General features: G+C 40.7%; 1 protein-coding gene across 5 annotated transcripts in view; it reads right to left on the bottom strand.

Moving 5' to 3' along the window:
- Positions 1-18,270, bottom strand: part of RAB4A (RAB4A, member RAS oncogene family) — a 71,061-nt gene that overhangs the window by 40,942 nt on the left and 11,849 nt on the right. For all 5 annotated transcript variants that reach the window (XM_086381680.1, XM_086381679.1, XM_086381683.1 and 2 more), the window contains exons 2-3: positions 5,989-6,069; positions 3,866-3,980 (exon numbers count right to left, since the gene is read on the bottom strand). In XM_086381680.1, the coding sequence (XP_086237806.1) occupies positions 3,866-3,980; positions 5,989-6,069 (196 nt within the window). The remainder of the gene's footprint in view (positions 1-3,865; positions 3,981-5,988; positions 6,070-18,270) is intronic.

Here is an 18,270-nt window from a genome sequence, read left to right on the forward strand (position 1 = left end):
ACACTCTGATTTCACTCTCATACTTAATGGAGAGTCTGGCTGAGTGTACAATTTTAGGTTGGAAAAACATTTTCATGTTGAGTTTTGAAGTCAAGGTTGTAATTATCTTCCAGCTTTCAACTGCTGCTGCTGAAAAGCCCAGTGCAATGGTCATAGTGATCCTTGAGATGTGCCTGCTTTTCCCTCTCAGAATCTCTGGTATCTCCAGCCCACCTCTGGCGTTCTGAGATTTCACATGGCAGACCCTGGCCTCATCTGTGTTTGGTATAAGATGGAATTTTATAGACTCATTTCCTTCTGTGGAAAATCTTCAACTGTTGCTTTTATTCTTTCGTCTCCTCCTCTGCCTTCAGGAAGGCGTTACTGGTCAGGTCTTGGCCTTCCTGGACTAACTCTGGATGATCCTCTATGTTGTCTCTTCTCTTTCTCACCTTGAGTTTATTGTTTAACTTTCTGGAAGAGTATTACTCTATTCAATACATGATTTTAATTTCTCTTTTTAAATTTAAATTTTATTTCCTTGATGCAACCTTTACTCTTACTTGTGAGGACATAGTAGTTTTTAGTTTTTGTCTATTCCCTGAAAGTTCTTACTTATTTTGGGCTCTTTCTTTTATTTTAGAAGCTTTCTTCACATATCTGGTGATCCATGGATCATTTATATTGAGCAAGGAATACCAACGTGTAAAAGATGCTCTTTATGTGTGGGATTGGGGGGCTCCACTGTGAGATGGCTGGACAGAGATTGGGCTATTTCACTGGGGAAATCAAAATGTTAGTACCTTTAAGCCTTTTCCTTGTGGCTGTTTTTCTGTGGAGAAGAATCATTTCCTCTGCCTGAGACACACACACCTGGCTGTCAGTAACTAAGAGGATGTGGGGGAAGAGATAAGGGTCAGCAGCTTTCAATTAACTCCCATCCTTCTAGTCCTTGCTTCACTTACCCCTGCCCTCTAATGGGCCCCTACTTTTAGTTTTTTCAGGAATCTCCACACTGTTCTCCTTAGTGTCTGCACCAACTTACATTCCGGCCAGCAGCATAGGAGGGTTCCTTCCTTTCCACACCTTCCTCAGCATTTGCTGTTTGTAGATTTTTTGTGATGGCCATTCTGACAAGTGTGAGGTGATATCTCACTGTAGTTTTGATTTCCATTTCTCTAATAGTTAGCAATGTTGAACATTTATTCATGTGCCTATTGGTCCTCTGTATGTCTTCTTTGGAGAAATGCCTATTTAGGTTTTCTCCCCATTTTTTTGATCGGGTTTTTAAAATATTGAACTGTATGAGTTTGTGTATTTTGGAATTTAGTAATCCCTTGTCAGTCGTATCATCTGCAAGTATTTTCTCCCAGTCTGTAGGTTGTCTTTTTGCTTTGTTTATGGTTCACTTTGCTGTGGAAAAGCTTTTAAGTTTAATTAGGTCCCATTTAAAAAATTTTTGCTTTTATTTCCATTATTTTAGGACATGGATCCAAAAAAATACTGCTGTGACTTATGTCAGAGAGTATTCTACCTCTATTTTCCTGTAGAAGTTTTATAGTATCTGGTCTCACATTTAGGTCTTTAATCCCTTTTGAGTTTGTTTTTGTGCACAGTGTTAGAGAATGTTTTAATTTCATTCTTTTACGTGAGGCTGTCCCCTTTTCCCAGCACCACTTATTGACGAGACTGTCTTTTCTCTGCTGTATATTCTTGCCATCTTTGTGGAAGGTTAACTGTGTGGATTTACTCCTAGGCTCTCTGTTCTGTTCTGTTGATCCACATGTCTGTTTCGGTGCAATGCCATGCTGCTTTGATTACTGTAGCTTTGTATTCTTGCTTGAAGTCTAGTTATGATACTTTTTGAAGCAAACAATTATTAAGCATTTAAAATACTATACCTGACTTTTTAAGTGAAATTCTTGCACTAGGATTGAATTTTATTTAACTGAATTTTGAAATTGTGAATATCTTTTGTTTGACTTTGTGTACTAACTCAAAAAACACAACCAGAATATTAATCTACTTTCCTGCTTTAGCAGTTATTAGTTGTTGTTTAGTGTTTAAGTTGTGTCTGATTCTTTTGTGAACCCATGAATTGTAGCCTGCCAGGCTCCTTTGTCTATGGGATTTTTCCAGGCAAGAATACTGGAGTGGGTTGCCATTTCCTTCTCCAGGGGATCTTCCCTACCCAGGGACTGAACCCACACCTCCTGCAGGGGGATCGTTTACCACTGAGCCCACTTCAGTAGTTATGGAATATCAAACACGGAACTTATCTGCAGTCATCTGGCAGTTATTATTCCAAATTTTGATTATGACTTGAGTGTAACGAAAGTGCTAAGGAGAGAATATTTTGTGGACTGTTTTCAGTTCAGTTCAGTTGCTCAGTCATGTCTGACTCTTTGCGACCCTGTGAATCACAGCATGCCAGGCCTCCCTGTCGTTTACCCAAACTCATGTCCATCGAGTCAGTGATGCCATCCAGCCATCTCATCCTCTGTTGTCCCCTTCTCCTGCCTCCAATCCCTCCCAGCATCAGAGTCTTTTCCAATGAGTCAACTCTTCGCATAATGTGGCCAAAGTATTGGAGTTTCAGCTTTAGCATCAGTCCTTCCAATGAATGCCCAGGACTGATCTCCTTCAGAATGGACTGGTTGGATCTCCTTGCAGTCCCAGGGACTCTCAAGAGTCTTCTCCAACACCACAGTTCAAAAGCATCAATTCTTTGGCGCTCACAGTCCAATTCTCACATCCATACATGACCACAGGGAAAACCATAGCCTTGACTAGACGGACTTTTGTTGACAAAGTAATGTCTCTGCTTTTGAATATGCTATCTAGGTTGGTCATAACTTTCCTTCAAAGGAGTAAGCGGGTGGGGAGGAGGGGATTATATACATTAAGAGACCATAACTGGAATCACCATCTGCAGTGATTTTGAAGCCCCCCAAAAATAAAGTCTGACACTGTTTCCCCATCTATTTCCCATGAAGTGATGGGACCAGATGCTATGATCTTTGTTTTCTGAATGTTGAGCTTTAAGCCAACTTTTTCACTCTCCTCTTTCACTTTCATCAAGAGTCTTCTTAGTTCCTCTTCACTTTCTGCCATAAAGGTGGTGTCATCTGCATATCTGAGGTTATTGATATTTCTCCTGGCAATCTTGATTCCAGCTTGTGCTTCTTCCAGCCCAGCGTTTCTCATGATGTCCTCTGCATATAAGTTAAATAAGCAGGGTGACAATAGACAGCCTTGGTGTACTCCTTTTCCTATTTGGAACCAGTCTGTTGTTCCATGTCCAGTTCTAACTGTTTCTTCCTGACCTGCATACAGGTTTCTCAAGAGGCAGGTCAGGTGGTCTGGTATTCTGACTGTTTAATGTAAAGCAAAACCAACCCCCAAAGAGATTTTAAAAAATTCTTAATGTGCAATGCTATAACCTCCTAATGTGCCACTAGGTCTCAAAGAATAAATTATCCTCCAAATTAGAAAATGTTCATTTGGAAGTGATTCCCTAACCCCCAGGGCATATAGCAGGATATAACTGGTGAGCCAGCCAGTGAAGTTTCATCTGCCACTCCCCATCACTTCCCATCGCTCACATTACCACCTAAACCATACCCCCTCCTCGTCTGTAGAAAAACTATCTTCTGTGAAAGCAGTCCCTGGTGCCAGAAAGGTTGGGGACCACTATTCTAATGTATTCTTCCATAAATCAATGCTGAATGGAGAAAAATGGAGTTTTAGCTTGTCTTAAAGCTTTCACAGGTGAAGTTTCTAAAACCTGTGGTGGGGAGGAGGGGATTATATACATTAAGAGACCATAATTGATTATTTCAAACCAAGTTTTCAAATATTATTATTAAGTTAGAGAAAAAGCTACCTGAATCGTTCTTGGCCTGCTGTGTCCCATATCTGTAACTTTACATATTTACCACCAACATTTATTATCTTTGAACCAAATTCCACTCCTATTGTATGATTTGAGTCATCTTTGACTGCAAAAGAAAAAGAAATTTAATTTTAGGACATTAAGGTAACAACTTATAAATTTAAACAAGCAACATTCAAATCAAGAGTTAAGTCAATAGAAAATGTAATTTACTTATGCCATTCATTTCTCCAAACATAAAATGATAAAAAGCACTCACTGCTTTAAACAGAATACATACAGTTTCTGTTCTCAAAGAGCCAATCAAGTTTTTTCTCAAAACCCCTAAACAAGCCATATATTTTAAAGCCAACGCTTGGTGACCCTGCCACATGAAACCATATCTACCCGACCACTGTTAAGGTTCTCAAGAATGGTAACTGCACAAAATACTGGGCACCATCTTGAGAGGCTTATTGCCCAGTGACAGACTGCAACTCGGCCAATGATGGTTTCAGCTATTTGGACAAATATTCTGAACAAAAAAAAGTAAAGGGAAGGAAAAGCACTGTAGCCCAAGAAGGAAACTTGATGGATACCAAAGATTAAGGGAAAAAGAGGAAAAGATAGAGTAAAAAAATGCAAATACCACCCCCTCCCCAAACCAAGACCTCGATGCAATTATTACAGCTGTTGAGTTTTCATGAACTTCAGCACTGTGTGTGGCAATCATTTGGAATGAATTTGTTGGCAAAATCAATACTGTCTAAATGGGCAGGGATGCAGGCAAAATATGTAGTTTGCCAAACCCAATTGGAATAAGCTGTCTATAAAAGAAAATATCTGTGATGATAAAAAAGGGATAAAACAAACATCCTGGCTACACAGTCCACTGACTGGTTTATAGTTTATCACCATAGGATGAAATTTAATTGCACCAGAAATCATCTGACAGCTGTGTTCCCTGCTTCCTGGGGACCTGGGTAGGAAAGGGTTTGAGTCCAGCAGGCTGTCTCATCCTGGACTTTCACCAGCACCCAGCTAGTGGGCCAGCCTGGGAGGAAACGCCTCCAAAGGTGCCAACTAACAGCCAGGTTAACACACGGCGGAGAGAAATACCGTCGCTGTGGTCATGAGAAGCAAAGGGAGGATGTGTGGAGAGAGCGCCTGCTCAGGCCAGCGTCCTGGCCAGCGTCCCCTCTGCTGAGACGGAACAATACAACGTCTGAGTGACTGGTTCAGAACCCTGGGCCCACCCAGCAGATGAACGCTTGTTAACGCAGTGGGCACTGGCTCCGTGACTAAGCCACACTGGGTCTCTGTCACCACACAGAGACTCCAATGAGCTCCTGGTCGATGGAAATGGAAGCAGCAGAAAACATTCTAGAATCTTACTCTTTGAGCTCTTTCTCAGGACACCCTCTGTGTGCATTTTACCCACCATCTAACATATCTCACACACCCTTACTTAGGATGAACTTCATTAAATGAAATTAATTCTGTTTTTGTGCCTTCACCTGACTATAGTAATATAGACAGGTCATTCTCCACAACTCTTCAGATAATTATAAAAGAATGGTACGTTTTAAGGGCCTTTCAAACCCACCATGTTTTACAATAGTTTGGAATACAAAATGTAACTTCCCTTACAACATGGGGCAAGTCAATGGGGAAAGATATTTCTGTGGGCAAAAGGCCTGGGTTTGAGTCTCACATGTACAATCACTACCTGTTTCTTTACCTGTAAAACAGGATTAATGACAACAGCTGCCTTAATGACAAGGCCACTGGGGCCCAAACACTACTTTATCCAAAATGTACAACTAGGGTTATTGGGCCACTCCTTGTCAGGAAATGGAATTCCACAGCATTATAAGGTATTTTAGTATCTGGAAAATGTACAGGACAATTTACTACATCATGAACAATGACCCACTATGAAACTGAAGTGCTAAATAAAAAATCAGATTACTAAACATTTAATAACATAAACTTTTACTGTCATTTAAAAATATTTGTAAACTACAACTTTCTTCCTGAAAACATATTCAGAAGTTTTGCCGTAAACAAATTTGTGTAGGAGCATGCTCTCAGAAGACGACATAAAAGGAGCATTGACCGTGGATGTCACTTACATTTTTTTTCAATAAACTGATGAAGCAAGCAAGACTTGCCAGTTCCTGCATTTCCAATAACCAAGAATTTAAACAAAAAATCTGAAACACAAAAAGAGACTGTGAACAATAACATTAAAACAGGTGCTATGAACTTAGACTACAGTCATAAAATTTAATGACATTGTAATTGTTAATATCACAGAAAAAAGAGGTCACTGAATATTTTGAGAAAATGGCAATAAATACATTGACTTACCTTTCCACATTTTCAATATCTGGCTTACATGCTAACCCAGTGCCTTTTCTAACTTCTCTGGGGATAATTTCTTTTCTGAAAGTTTGGAATGTAATTACTATAATGACAAAAGTGACTAAAATCTCTCTTTTTGCTATTCAAATAAATATGCATATCCAGTGACAAGTAAAAATCATTTAGAACTTTCAAATGCTTTCTATACAGAAGAAAAAACTTGGTAGACTCATGGGCTTTGAGAAGTTCACTCCTTTCTTCTTTTAAAAAACAAGTGCAGCTTCTCCCCACACTTGCTTCTGTGGCCTGGCCTCTGTTCCTGCACCTGTGGCGCATGGGAAAGCCGGCTTCTGGTCAGTACTGCCCAATTTGGTCAGTGTTCCCATGTGAAATTTGTCTCATTCGATACAGGGAGAGCTCTTCACTTCTATACACAGAGGAATATATTTAATTTGGGATCTTATTTTGCATAAACTGTAAAAAGAGGCTTTCTAGCATGGAACCTGTAAGTCAGAATGAGGGGCACCAGTAGCCTGACACTGCCCTGGTGATTCATGCTGCTTTTTCTGATAGCAAAGGAGTCTAGTTCTGCCTTGGGAGCACAGCTCCCACCCTCACATTTTGACTGCCACCCACCTCTGCCAACCCCCAGGCTGCAAGGCTCACCTGTGGCTCTGAAGGCCCTGCTCTACCCAACTCTGCTGACCTCCAGGCTGCAAGGCTCACCTGTGGCTCTGAAGGCCCTGCTCTACCCAACTCTGCTGACCCCCAGGCTGCAAGGCTCACCTGTGGCTCTGAAGGCCCTGCTCTACCCACCTCTGCTGACCCCCAGGCTGCAAGGCTCACCTGTGGTTCTGAAGGCCCTGCTCTACCCACCTCTGCCAACCTCCAGGCTGCAAGGCTCACCTGTGGCTCTGAAGGCCCTGCTCTATGCTCCTGGTTCCCTTGGCTGCACCTCTGAGGCTATCACCTCCACACTCCTGTTTAGGACCTGACCACACATTCCCAGCCCTGGCTCCTTCTCTCCCTCAGCTAAGCCCAAGCAGTCCATTACTTTGCTTAGGCTTGGCCCAGCCCTGTTCCTAAGAACTACACTCATTATCACTCAGAGATTAAGCCTATTCCACCTCTCATATTTATGGGCACTTAAACTTATAAGACAGTGCTATTAGGATTGTTAGCATTTACAAATACAGTTATATGCATCTCACTGACCGTTTTAAAAGCATGCCACACTCACATTCATAACAGCACTATTCTCAGTAGCCAAAAGACAGAAGCAACCCAACTATCCATTGACAGATAAATAATAAACAAAATATGGTACATATATACTTTGGAATATTATTCAGCCTTGAAAAGGGAGGAAATTCTGATACATCCTCCAGTATGGATGAATTTTCACACTGTGCTAAGTGAAATAAGCCAGACACAAAAGAAGACATACCAGAAGATTTTATTCACATGAGGTGCCCAGAGTGCTCAAACTCAGAGACAGAAAGTTGAATGGTGGTTGTAGGGGTGCTGGGGGAGAGGGAATGTGCAGTCAGCGTTTAATGGTTACGAGCATCCGTGTGGAAAGATGAAAAAGTTCTGAGGATGAATGGTGGTGATAGCTGTACAACGAATGTGAATGTACTTAATGCCAGGGACTTTAAAATGGCAAATCTCATGTTATGTGTGCATTTTATCACACGCACAAAATAAAACATGCCAGGTCTGATCATTTGCACTGAACAGCTTTTACAGCCCAAGAAATTAAAATTTCTAAGTTAAAATGACAATACTAAAATTTCTCAATTTTGTTCAATATCCTCTCTGAGAAATAAAGCCCAATACATTGTTGCATAAGTTGTAAACACAGGAAGATGAGAACCAGGTAAAAATGCTGCCACCATGGAGGCAAAAGTAAGTCTTGAGAGAGAAAACTGTACACACAAATGGGAGTGTTCCTTATGCTTCATATGTACACAGCAAGGAGTTTCACTAATTCATCTAATCCTGAAACAAAACTCATATGTCTAAGCACAGACTTTGACTTAAAGCTTGTTCCCTTATTAATCTTCTGCTTTGGAAGTTTTGCTTAAACGGACTTCATTTGGACAGAGGAGCCTGGTGGGCTACAGTCCATGGGGTCACAAAGAGGCAGACACAATTGAGTAAGAACGCGCGCACACACACACACACACACACACACAGTAATTGTCTTCCAGATTACACCACAGTCTCAACAGGTTAAAGGGTAACAATGTCAACTGATTTCACCTTGCTGGACAAAAGACAAGTAAGATATGCAATTTCCATATATGAAAATATTTAATTCCACCAAAAAACTCTTCACACTCTGAATCCTGTAGCTCAAAGAGGTAAGTTTTCTTACTTAGAAAACCTTTTTGTTTGAAAACGCTTTTGGAGTCAAACATCTAGAAATGCTGGATAAAACATACCACATTTAAAAACACTATACAGCTGACCTTTTATGAAAAAGGACTGGAAAAAGCAGTAGGGGCCCTGGAGGGCTGTCACTTTGGGTCTTAAGACATGCGGGACAGGGTTCAAGAGTGTACCCATGTGAAGGACGGAGTACAGAGGTCAACCTGAACTTTCTTCAAGGCTTGGCCTGAAGTGAAGGACAGGCTGGGAAATCCTCTCACCAGCTCAGGGGGACAAGGAGCCTTCTCTGACTCTGTCTGGCCCCTCAGCAAAAAACAAAACAAAACAAAAAAAAACCCATTCCCTTTTGAAGATTTATTATGGGCTGACTCCACAGGAGTTTGAAATTCAAACCAAAAAACATGTGCATGGTGAAACTCCAAGTCAAGGAATTTAAAACAGTAAAAATGGCCCTAGACAGTGATGTCACCAGGATGCCTGGAAGAAGCAAAGCAGATCACTCTGGAATCACACTGGCTCCCAGGTGGTGCTGGTGGTAAAGAACCTGCCTGCCAATGAAGGAGACGTAAGAGACTCAGGTTCAATCCCTGGGTTGGGAAAATACCCTGGAGCACGGCATGGCAACCCAGTCCAGTACTTTTATCTGGAGAATCCCATGGACAGAGGAGCCTGGAGGGCTACAGTCCATAGGGTCACCGAGCGTTTGGACACAACTGAAGGGACTCAGCACACTGGAAGGACACATCCTCCAACCAATACTCAGGAGTCCCGGCCTTACAGCTGCTCTGAAGACGAGCTCACAATTTAACACAACAAAACACTCCAGGAAACAGTCTGTGATGAGTGAGTCTGCAGTCCAAAGATATTATACTCTTAAGAATTTGATTTTAAAAAGAACCTGATAAGGGACTTCCCTGGTGGTGCATTGGAAGACTTTGCCTTCCAATGCAGGGAATGCAGGTTTGATCTGACTCGGGGGCTAAGATCCAACACGCCTCATGATCCAAAAAAAAGAATAAGAATCTGATGAAGTATACTCAACATGATTAATACCATAAAAAAGGATTGAATCCATAAGCAAAGAATAAAACGATATGAAAGAATAGATCGATTTCTAGAATGTGTCTAAAAATAAAAGCTGCAGTCATTAGAAACAGTCAATGGATAAATTAAAGAGCAGAATTAACAAAACTAAGGAGAAAATTAGTGAACTGGAATAGAGACTGGAGAAAATTACCATGAGGCAAAATAGAGAACTGAAGAGAGAGAAAATATGAGAGTTTAAGAAAAATGCAGAATTGAAAGAAAGGGTCCAACATAGGTCTAATATGTATTTTGGAATAAAAAGAGAGAGTGAGAGAGAGAATGCGGTAGAGAACGCCAGGGTTAAACTGTAACAACAATCAATAAGAAAGGAAAAACTCCCTACAAGAAACTAGGTTCCTTTGGGGTTAACCAAAGGTCACCATCTTCAGTGTTGGGACAGGAGCACAGAAACAACGCACTGTCTAATGCAGAATTCAACAGGCAATGATTACCCTAAGCACCAAGATGGACTTCTGCTTCCAAAAAGAGGGAACAGAAAGAAGCACTTTCCCTCATTCCTCCTGCTCAGTACCACCTAGGATCCTAGGCACCACACATAAAAGAAACACAAGGAGACTTGGAAAAGTTAGCTAAGGTGAGAAACTGGCCAGAGACCTAGGGGCCTGAGGAGTGACACTGGTTTTTCCGTGGGTTTTTTCCTTTTCCCTCCTATCTCCCAGACAGGGAGCTGAACAAGCTAACAGCCAATGGAGGCAGATTTTAAGAAGTCACAGCAAAAGCCTGGTCTCTCTTCTCACAGGACCAGGAAAGGCCAGCCTAGCAAGACAGAAAACTTACACAAAACTGCTCTACTCCAGACAAACACTACAGGAAAAACTCACCCCAGGTCTCACCCTACCCACGCCAGCAAAGGACGGATGGGAACCCGGACCGCCACGCTTTTGAGGCTGTAATGAGGTGCCCCCAACACCAGCTGGGTGCTGTCACAGAGACCAGGGACAGGGCTGGGGCCCTCATTCCTGCGAGCCAGTTCTGAGCTGTCCTTGCCCCCACTGCATGCCAGGGGAGACACGGCGGTGGTAGGGGGCAGAGGGCACAGGTCACAAGAGCTCTCATCCCAACTCAGCAGCACAAGAAGCAGCCCCTCCACCCGGATGTCCTCAGATGCTCAGACGGCAACCTGGACTTCCACCTCTACCTGGCAGTAACAAGGCAGCACCCAAGAGCAGAAATGAGCTAAACAAGATTTAAGTCAAGATCTAACGTCTCATAACATAATACAAACATGTCCATGTTTCGAATAAAAATCCCTCATCATAGCAAGAACCAGGAAGACCTCAAACAAAGGAAAAATATCAACAGATTCCAATGCCAAGATGATAGAAACATGTGAAAACTCTGACAAAGATTTTAAAGCAGCCATCATGAATGCTTCAACAAGCATTAAGAACATGTTCAAAACACATGAAAAGCTGAAATCTTCACAAAAAAGAAAGTATCATCAAAGAAAAAGAAAACATATATAAGAACCAAATGGATGTTTTCGAATTAAAACATACAATAACTGAAGTACGGGGCTCTGTGAATGGGCTCAAAACAAAATGGGGCAGAGGAAACAGTGAAATGAGCATCAAAGTGATAGAAAATACCCAATCTGAACAACAAAGAGAAAATAGACTGAAAATGTATTGATACAGGCCTCATGGACCTTTTAGACCACCAAAAAAATAAAAAAGAAATCTAACTTTCATGTCACTGGAGTCTCAGAAGGAGAGAAAACAGGATAGGGTTGAAAAAGTACTCAAAAGAAATAATGGCTGAAAACTTTCTAAATTTAGCAAGACGGCAATTAAAAAAGCTAGATTATTCCAAAGTGAAAGTGAAAGACGCTCAGTTGTGTCTGACTCTTTGCAACCTGTATAGTCCATGGAATTCTCCAGGCCAGAAAGCTGGAGTGGGCAAGCCTTTCCCTTTTCTGGGGACCTTCCCAACCCAGGGATCGAACCCAGGTCTCCCGCATTGCAGGCAAATTCTTTACCAACTGAGCTGTCAGGGAATCCAGGTTCTTCCCAGCAAGAATCTAAATACGTTCATGTCAAGGCACATCATACTTAAACTTCTTAAAACAAATAAACAAAAATATCTTGAATGCAGCCAGAGAAAAATGATACCTTACCTACAGGGAAAAAACAATACCAGCGACAGCACATTTCTCATCAGAAACCATTGAGGCCTGAAGGGGCACACTATTTTTCAAGGGCTGAAAGTAAAGAACGCTCCATCCAGAATCTTATACCCTAAAAATATCCTTCTAGCGTGAAGGACTGAAACATTCTTAGAGGAAAAAAAGAGCTAACAGAATTTGTCACCAACAGATCTACCCTAAAAGAATGGCTAAGGGAAGTCCTACAAACTGAAAGGAAAGGAATTCCCTGGCAGTCCAGGGGTTAGAACTCAGTGCTTTCAAGGCTGAGCCCAGGGTTCAATCCCTGGTGGGGGAACTATGATTTCAAAAGCCATGCCAAAAGAAAAATAAAGCCTGAAAGGAAGTGATAAAAGGAATTATAATCATGGAACATTATACAAAGGAAAGTGAAAGTGAAATTCTACAAAGGAAGAACATGGTAAATAAAAACATTGGTAAACATACTTTGCTGTTTAAGCAAAAATGGTTAACACTGTTTGATGTAACTCTGAACATAACAAGAGGAAATATTTAAGACCATTGTAAGTGAGGGAGGGTAAAGGAATGCCAAGTCCAACTCAGACGTACTGTGGCTCAGTCCCAGTTTATTGCAACAAAGCAAAACTCACAATAAAATGAGTGACACAAATATTTTGGTTTCCCAGGACATATCAAGTTATGTTTGTACTATCTTTCAGCCTATTCAGTGTGCAACAGCATCATGTCTAAAAAATGCATACACTTTAATTACAAGTATTTTATTGGTAAGAAACCTTAACCATCAACTGAACTTTCAGCAAGTGATAGTGCCATAATCTTTCACCATAGTAAAAGATCACTGGTCACTGTAACAAGCATAGTAATAATGTAAAACTCTAAAATATTTTGAGAATTACCAAATCATGTCCCAGAAACAAGAAGTATGCAAATGTTATTGGAAAAATGATGCCAATAGACTTGCTCAATGGAGCACTGCCACAGCCTTCAATTTGTAAAAAAAAAAAAAGTCTCTGTGAGGCACAATAAAACAAGGTTTGCCTGTAAGAGAAGGTAAGGTTTACACTTCGCTTGAACTAGTAAAACAATGACACAAGTAGACTGCAATATGTACCTATAATGTAACACCTAGCACGACCACTAAAAAAGCTATGCAAAGAGATACACTCAAAAACATTATAGGTAATTCAAAAAGAATTCTAAAAAATGTTCACATAAACCCAGTAAGACTGGAAAAAGAAAAGAGAAAAATGAAAAATTGAACAGAAATCAAAAATATAAAATGGCAAAAATAAATTCTAATAGACCAATAATTAGATTAAACTACATAAATATACCGATTAAAAGACAGATTGACAGAAAAGATGAAAAAAAGCCCAACTATAAGCTGCCTAAAAAAAACTCACTTAAATTATGATGTTCAGGCAGGTTGAAAGTAAAAGGATGAAAAAAGATCTACCATGCAAATATTAATCAAAGTAAATCATTATCAGATACAACAGTCTTCATGGCAAAGAAAACGACCAAAGACAGAACTGGTCACTGTAACAATAAAAGGGAAAATCCACCAGTAAGACATAGGAAAGCTCAGTGTGTGCACCATAAAACAGAGCTAAAAACACATCAAACTACAAACTGACAAAACTAAAAAGAGAAATGGACAAACCCCAAATTATGGTAGAGACATCAACACCTGTCTCTCAATATTGACAGAAAAACTAGACAGAAAATCAGCAAAGATAGAGAAGAATTCAGCGCAGAAAACCACTAGGATGGAGCAGGACACACTCTTTTCAAGGGCCCGTGTATCAAGATAGACCACACCCTGGGCCATAAAACAAATCTTAGCAAATTTTAAAGAACTAAAATCATATAGAATGTGTCCTCCAAACACAAAGGAATAAACATAGAAATTCGTAATATATATACAATAAGAAAATCTCCATTCATTGGGAGGATTGATGCTGAAGCTGAAGCTCCAATACTTTGGCCACCTGAGTCGAAGAGCCCACTCATTAGAAAAGACCCTGATGCTGGGAAAGATTGAAGGCAGGACGAGAAGGGGATGACAGAGGAGGAGATGGTTGGATGGCATCACCGACTCAAAGGACATGAGTTTGAGCAAGCTACGGGAGATGGTAACTGACAGGAAAGCCTAGCGTGCATCCCTGGGGTCACAAAGAGCTGGACATGACTGAGTGACTGAACAACAAAGAAAATCTCCAAATACTTGGATACTAACCAATCTACGTCTACATAAACCATGATTTAAAGAGGAGGTCTCCTGGGAAATCGAAAAATGCACTGAACCAAAAGGAAATGAAACTACAGCTCATCAAGAGCTGTGGATTACAACTAAAGCAGTGCTGAAAGGAAAAGTCAGAGCACTGAACGCATATATTAGAAAAGAGGAAAAGTCTCAATTGTCTAAGCACCCATCCTGAAGAACCTGGAAAGAGAAGAGCCAAATAAATGTAAAGCAAACACAGGAAGGAAATAAAGAGCAGACATCAGGGAAATGAAAGACAAAGAAAATCCATAAAATACAGCTGGTTCCTTGAAAAGGTCAATAAAACTGACTCATCAGTCTAGCATAACTGATGAGTCAAGGTCTAGAAGTTGATCAAGGAAAAAGAAGTGTCCTTGAGATGGTCACAGCACACACCACCTGTGTCTTGGTAGCGCTTTGACAGGGTGCACGGGAGGGAAACCCTCACCACAGGAGGCCTTCCTACCGTCTCCAAAGGGGGAACAGGGCCTAGAGACTCCCAGACATCCAGCATCACACCCCAGCGAACTCAGTGTCCACGTCATGTTGCTCAGCAGCCGGGCTGGCAGCACCTGCGGGAGCTCTGTTACAGTTCGTTTAAGCAAAGATGAGTAGATGAGTGTGTGGCTTCACAGGGTATTCAAAGCAGGCAGCCTCTGAATGGCTAAAAATATGCATATTGGGGCTAAATTTAAAGTAACTGAGTGTATAAGTAAAAGGTTGTTGCTGAGCCACGAAAGACACCGGGAGTCTTGGCCTCCAGAGGAGAGGAATCAATCCGGGGCCAGTGACGAGCCTTGATCACTCAGCACTTCTGTGAAATAAGCACTTCCATGAAAGCTTCTGTGAAATAAAGCTTTATTAAAGTATAAAAGAGATAGAGAAAGCTTCTGACATAGACATCAGAAGGAGGCAGAAAGAGTGCCCCCTGCTAGCCTTTAGCAGTACGTTATATACTATCAGCAAGCTGTTAATGAGAAAGAGGCGATGTCTCAAACTCAGAGTGGCGCCAGGCCCCTCGCCCACAACATGCGTTTTGAGATAACACTGGCACCGGTGAGTCATCCTGGGCCACAAAACGGTTGACATGAATCTTGAAGAAAGGCAGGTTTCCAGGTGAATATATCATTTCATTAACATAGATTAGGAGAACAAGGTATGAGTAACACATACTGGTTTGTTGAGCCCTTACTGGTTCTGAGTCTTAAGCGAAACCCTAAAGTTCTTAAGCGGAACTTGAAGACAGAGTCGAGGGTAAATACACCAGGGTCATCATGGCAACACAGAATTTTAAAAGAAACCTCCTTTAAACTTTGTATAGAGAAGGAAAAAAATCTGACACTTGTAGTTTGTTTTCTCCTGCCGCTTAAAAGAGAAATTTAAAAAATGTCTAACCCTTGCAGCCCGTTTCCTCCGTTTGGAGACCCCTGGCCTTCCTGCCTGTTACCCTTTCATTAAGAACAGAGTTTGGTGCCGGCAGGCTTCGAACTAACGTCTAGGCTGGTTATGAAGAAGAAAACCGCAGAGGGACCAATACACAGGGCTATTTTAACTCGTTTATGTAACAAAGACTGACAACAACAGCAACCACAAAGAGGGCACAAATGGCCGATTTCAGGGCACAGCACTAGACCCAGCAGGGCAATGAGGAAGTGACAGTGCACACTTTAATCTGTCAACGACAGTAACACATGAAATAGACCAAGTCTTCGAAAACAAAAAGAACTACAACTCACCAACGTAAAATAATTTAAATAGTGATATAACTATTAAGGAAACTGAATTTGTAATTTTAAAACAAAAGAATACTCAGGCCAGGGTGGTTTTACTAGAGAATCCTATAAACATTCAAAAAAGAATCAACACCAACTCAGACATAAATGTTTGCAATATTTTCCTAGAAATAAGAAATAAAAGCAAACATAAACAGGACCTAATCAGCTAAAAAGATTTGGTACAGTAAAAGAAACCATTAACAGAATGAAAAAACAATCTATCGACTGCAAATATTTGCAAATAATGAGACCAACAAGGGATTCACTTTCAGACTATACAAAGAGCTCATCCAACTCAATATAAAGAAAATGAATAATCCAATTGAAAAATGGGCAGAAGACCTAAATAAACATTTCTCCAAAGAAGACTAACAGATGGCCAACAGGCACATGCAAAGATGCTCAGCATCACTGATCATCAGGAAAATACAAATCAGAACCACAATGAAGTACTGCCTCAGGCTGGTCAGAATGGCCACCATCAAAAAGTCTACAGAGAACACATGCTGGAGAGGGTTGAGGGAACCCTCCTATACTGCTGATGGGAATGTAAATTGGTGCAGCCACTACGTAGAAGAGTTCCTTACAAAACTAAAAATAAGTTGCCATATGATCCGGCTATACCACTCCTGAGTGTATATCCACAAAGACAAAAAAGCTCTAATTTGAAGATACACCCCAATATTCATGGAAACATTAAGTACAATAGCCACGACATGGAAGCAACCCACGGCATCAACAGGCAACTGGATTAAGATGTGGTGTAGGGGCCTCCCTGGTGATCCAGTGGTAAGGACTTTGTGCTCCCAATGCCAGGGGTGTGGGTTCCATCCCTGGTTTGGAAACTAAGATCCTACATGCCTCGTGATATAGCTAAAAAATAAAATAAAGGTCCACAGAAGTGGTGCATCAGTGACCCAAGATGACATAAAAAAAAGAAAGATGTGGTGTATATGTACAGTAGAATATTCCTCAACCATAAAAAGAATGAAATATTGCCCTTTGCAGCAACATAGAGAATATTATACTCAGTGAAGTTAAAGACAGATATTATGTGATATCACTTGTATGTGGAACCTAAAAAAAAAACAAATGAATCTATATACAAAACAGAAGTAGACTCACAAACATAAAAAACAAACTTATAAGTACCAAAGGGGAAAGGTGGGGGGAAGGCATCAATTAAGAGTATGGGATTAACAGATACAAACTTCTATACAAAAAATAGATAAGCAACAACGATTTACCACACAGCATATGGAATTATATTCAATATAATAGCCCAGAAGGGAAAATAATCTGCAAAAAGTATGTAAATGAATCACTTTGCTAGATGCCTGAAACTAACACAACATTGTAAATGAACTATAATTCAATAATTAATTAATTAAAAAATCAAACCCAGTTAGAAAATGGGCATACACCATGAACAGGCATATTCACTTAAAAGAATATACCAATGACAAATAAGAATGTGAAGATATGTTTAAGATCATTAACCAATAATTAGGGAAATGAAAATAAAGCCATCATGACGTGTCACTACACATCTATCAGGAAAGGCTAAAATAAAAAGTCATGACAACAAAAAAGCTGACCAGGATGCACAGAAACTAGATCACTCATACATTGCTGGAAGAAATATAAAATGGAACAGTGAATCTAGAAAACAGCTTGACAGTTTCTCAAAAAAACTAAACACGCCACCAGATGACTCAGCAACTGAACTTCCAGGCATTTACCCAGAAAAAATGAAGACTTATGTTCACACAAAACCCTGTACATGAATGTCTATAGTAGCTTTATTTGTAACAGCCAAAAACTGAAAAGACCCAGATGTTCTTCAACAGGTGACTGGTTAAACAAATTATACATGCAGATCAAGAAACACTACTCGGCAATAAAAAGGAGTGAACCATTGATACTGCAATAAGCTAGATGGATCTCCAGAGAATTACACTGTGTGAAAATGCCAATCCCCAAAGATTCTACACTGCATGATTCTATTTACTGAACAGTCTTGAAACAGATGAAAAGATTGGTAGTTGCCAGGGGACAGGGAGGGGTGGGGACAGGAAGAAAGAGTATTCGGGGGCACAGGAGAGATACTTCTGCTGATAGAAGTGATCTGTATCAGCAGTTATGGCCAACATCAACATCCTGGTTACCTTAGAGTTTTGCAGGGGGGACGGGGAAATTTTCTATTTTTCTTAAACCTGGCTATGAATCTATAAAGATCTCAAAAGGACAATGACTCTGTAAGTTTACTCTGCACATCCCAAACTGAAAGGATTACTGAAGGATGGGCTTCACAGAAGTCCTACCTAGAGGGAGGGAAGCAGGTGAGATGCGAGGTATGTGCCCTGTTTCCAGTCTGGAGATA

The sequence above is a fragment of the Bos grunniens genome, chromosome 28 (genome assembly GCF_055505025.1).
Source record: "Bos grunniens cultivar Pamir isolate PY7600 chromosome 28, Bosgru_T2T1.0, whole genome shotgun sequence".
Lineage (NCBI taxonomy): Eukaryota > Metazoa > Chordata > Mammalia > Artiodactyla > Bovidae > Bos > Bos grunniens.